Source organism: Miniopterus natalensis, chromosome 11 (genome assembly GCF_054644295.1).
Source record: "Miniopterus natalensis isolate mMinNat1 chromosome 11, mMinNat1.hap1, whole genome shotgun sequence".
Classification (NCBI taxonomy): Eukaryota; Metazoa; Chordata; class Mammalia; order Chiroptera; family Miniopteridae; genus Miniopterus; species Miniopterus natalensis.
In genome coordinates this window covers 41,123,349-41,124,823 of record NC_142091.1, presented here as the reverse complement: position 1 = coordinate 41,124,823, position 1,475 = coordinate 41,123,349, and the positions used below count along the sequence as shown (strand labels likewise).

General features: G+C 48.6%; 1 protein-coding gene across 1 annotated transcript; it reads left to right on the top strand.

The window, feature by feature from the left end:
* Window positions 1-207: 207 nt before the first annotated feature.
* On the top strand, window positions 208-1,179 carry OR51S1 (olfactory receptor family 51 subfamily S member 1). Its single transcript, XM_016215012.2, has one exon. It carries the CDS (start codon window positions 208-210, stop codon window positions 1,177-1,179), a length of 972 nt encoding a protein of 323 aa, XP_016070498.2.
* The last annotated feature ends 296 nt before the right edge of the window (window positions 1,180-1,475 follow it).

Below are 1,475 nucleotides of genomic sequence, written 5' to 3'. Positions count from 1 at the left end.
GAAACAGAACTTTGAGGGTAGCCATAGAATAAAATGCCAAGGCAAGGTATGACTATGGCATAGATACTAGAATGTGTATGGGGTGTGGGGAGCAGAGGAAGGAAAAGGCAGGCTCTTTTAGAAAGCACTATACAAATATGTCATAAGATTAAGCAAATCTTTCTAATCAGTTTTCAGATTCCAGAGTTCAAAGTGGGATCCTGAACTATGTCAACATTCTCCATCCAGGCAGCCCCTAATAGCAGCACATCAATGACCCCCACCTTCCTGCTGGTGGGCATGCCAGGCCTGTCAGCTGTACCCTCCTGGTGGACAGTACCCCTCATCACCACCTACCTTCTCTCTGTTCTGGGAAACGGTACCATCCTCTGGATCATTGCCATAGAGCCCACCTTGCACCATCCAATGTACTTCTTCCTCTTCCTGCTTAGTGTATCTGATGTTGGCTTGGTCACGGCCCTGATGCCCACCCTGCTGGGTCTTTCCCTTGCTGGTGTTCATGCCGTCCCTGCTTCAGCCTGCCTCCTGCAGATGTTCTTTGTCCATTTTTTTTCTGTCATGGAGTCCTCTGTCTTGCTTGCCATGGCCTTAGATCGGGCACTGGCCATCTGCCGCCCTCTTCAGTACCCAACACTTCTCACCAATGATGTCGTTAGCAAGATCACCCTCACCATTATTTTCCGATGTCTGGGTCTCCATCTGCCCCTGCCATTCCTCCTGGCCCACATGCCCTACTGCCAAGCACAGGTCCTGACCCATTCTTATTGCTTGCACCCAGATATGGCCCGATTGGCCTGCCCAGGAGCTTGGGGTGCAGTCTACAGCCTCTTTGTGGTCCTCTCAGCCATGGGATTGGACCCGTTGCTAATTTTCTTCTCCTATGGCCTAATTAGCAGGGTGCTGCAAGGTTTGCGATCAAATGTGGATCGCTGGAAGGCTGGCCAAACCTGCGCTGCCCACCTCTCTGCTGTGCTCCTCTTCTATGTGCCCATGATCCTCCTGGCACTCATTGACCGTCTTAGGATACCAGTCCCTCAGCCTACCCATACTCTTCTCTCCTATGTCCACTTCCTGCTTCCTCCACTGATAAACCCTATTCTCTATAGTGTCAAGATGAAGGAGATTAGAGAGAGAATACTCAAAAGGCTGCAGCCCAGGAAGGTAGGCTGTGCTCAGTGAAAGGATGTCCCCTCACATTTGGGAACTCAAAGCTACCTGATACAAAGGTTTCCATGACTGAGAACTCAGTTCATCATGCATGAAATGGTCACTCAGGTACACATAAGCACATGCACATGGATGGATATGTTTGTTCCTAAATGTGCACCTGTGTATATTGATGAAACCTTACAAATCCCAGAGAATGGCAGTGGTCTACCCACTGTTATACTACAAATTGATGACATTAAAAGAGCCAGAATCTAGGTCTTGTCACAACCATCCATGTACATCTGTTGTTTTGTTTTTGTTCATTT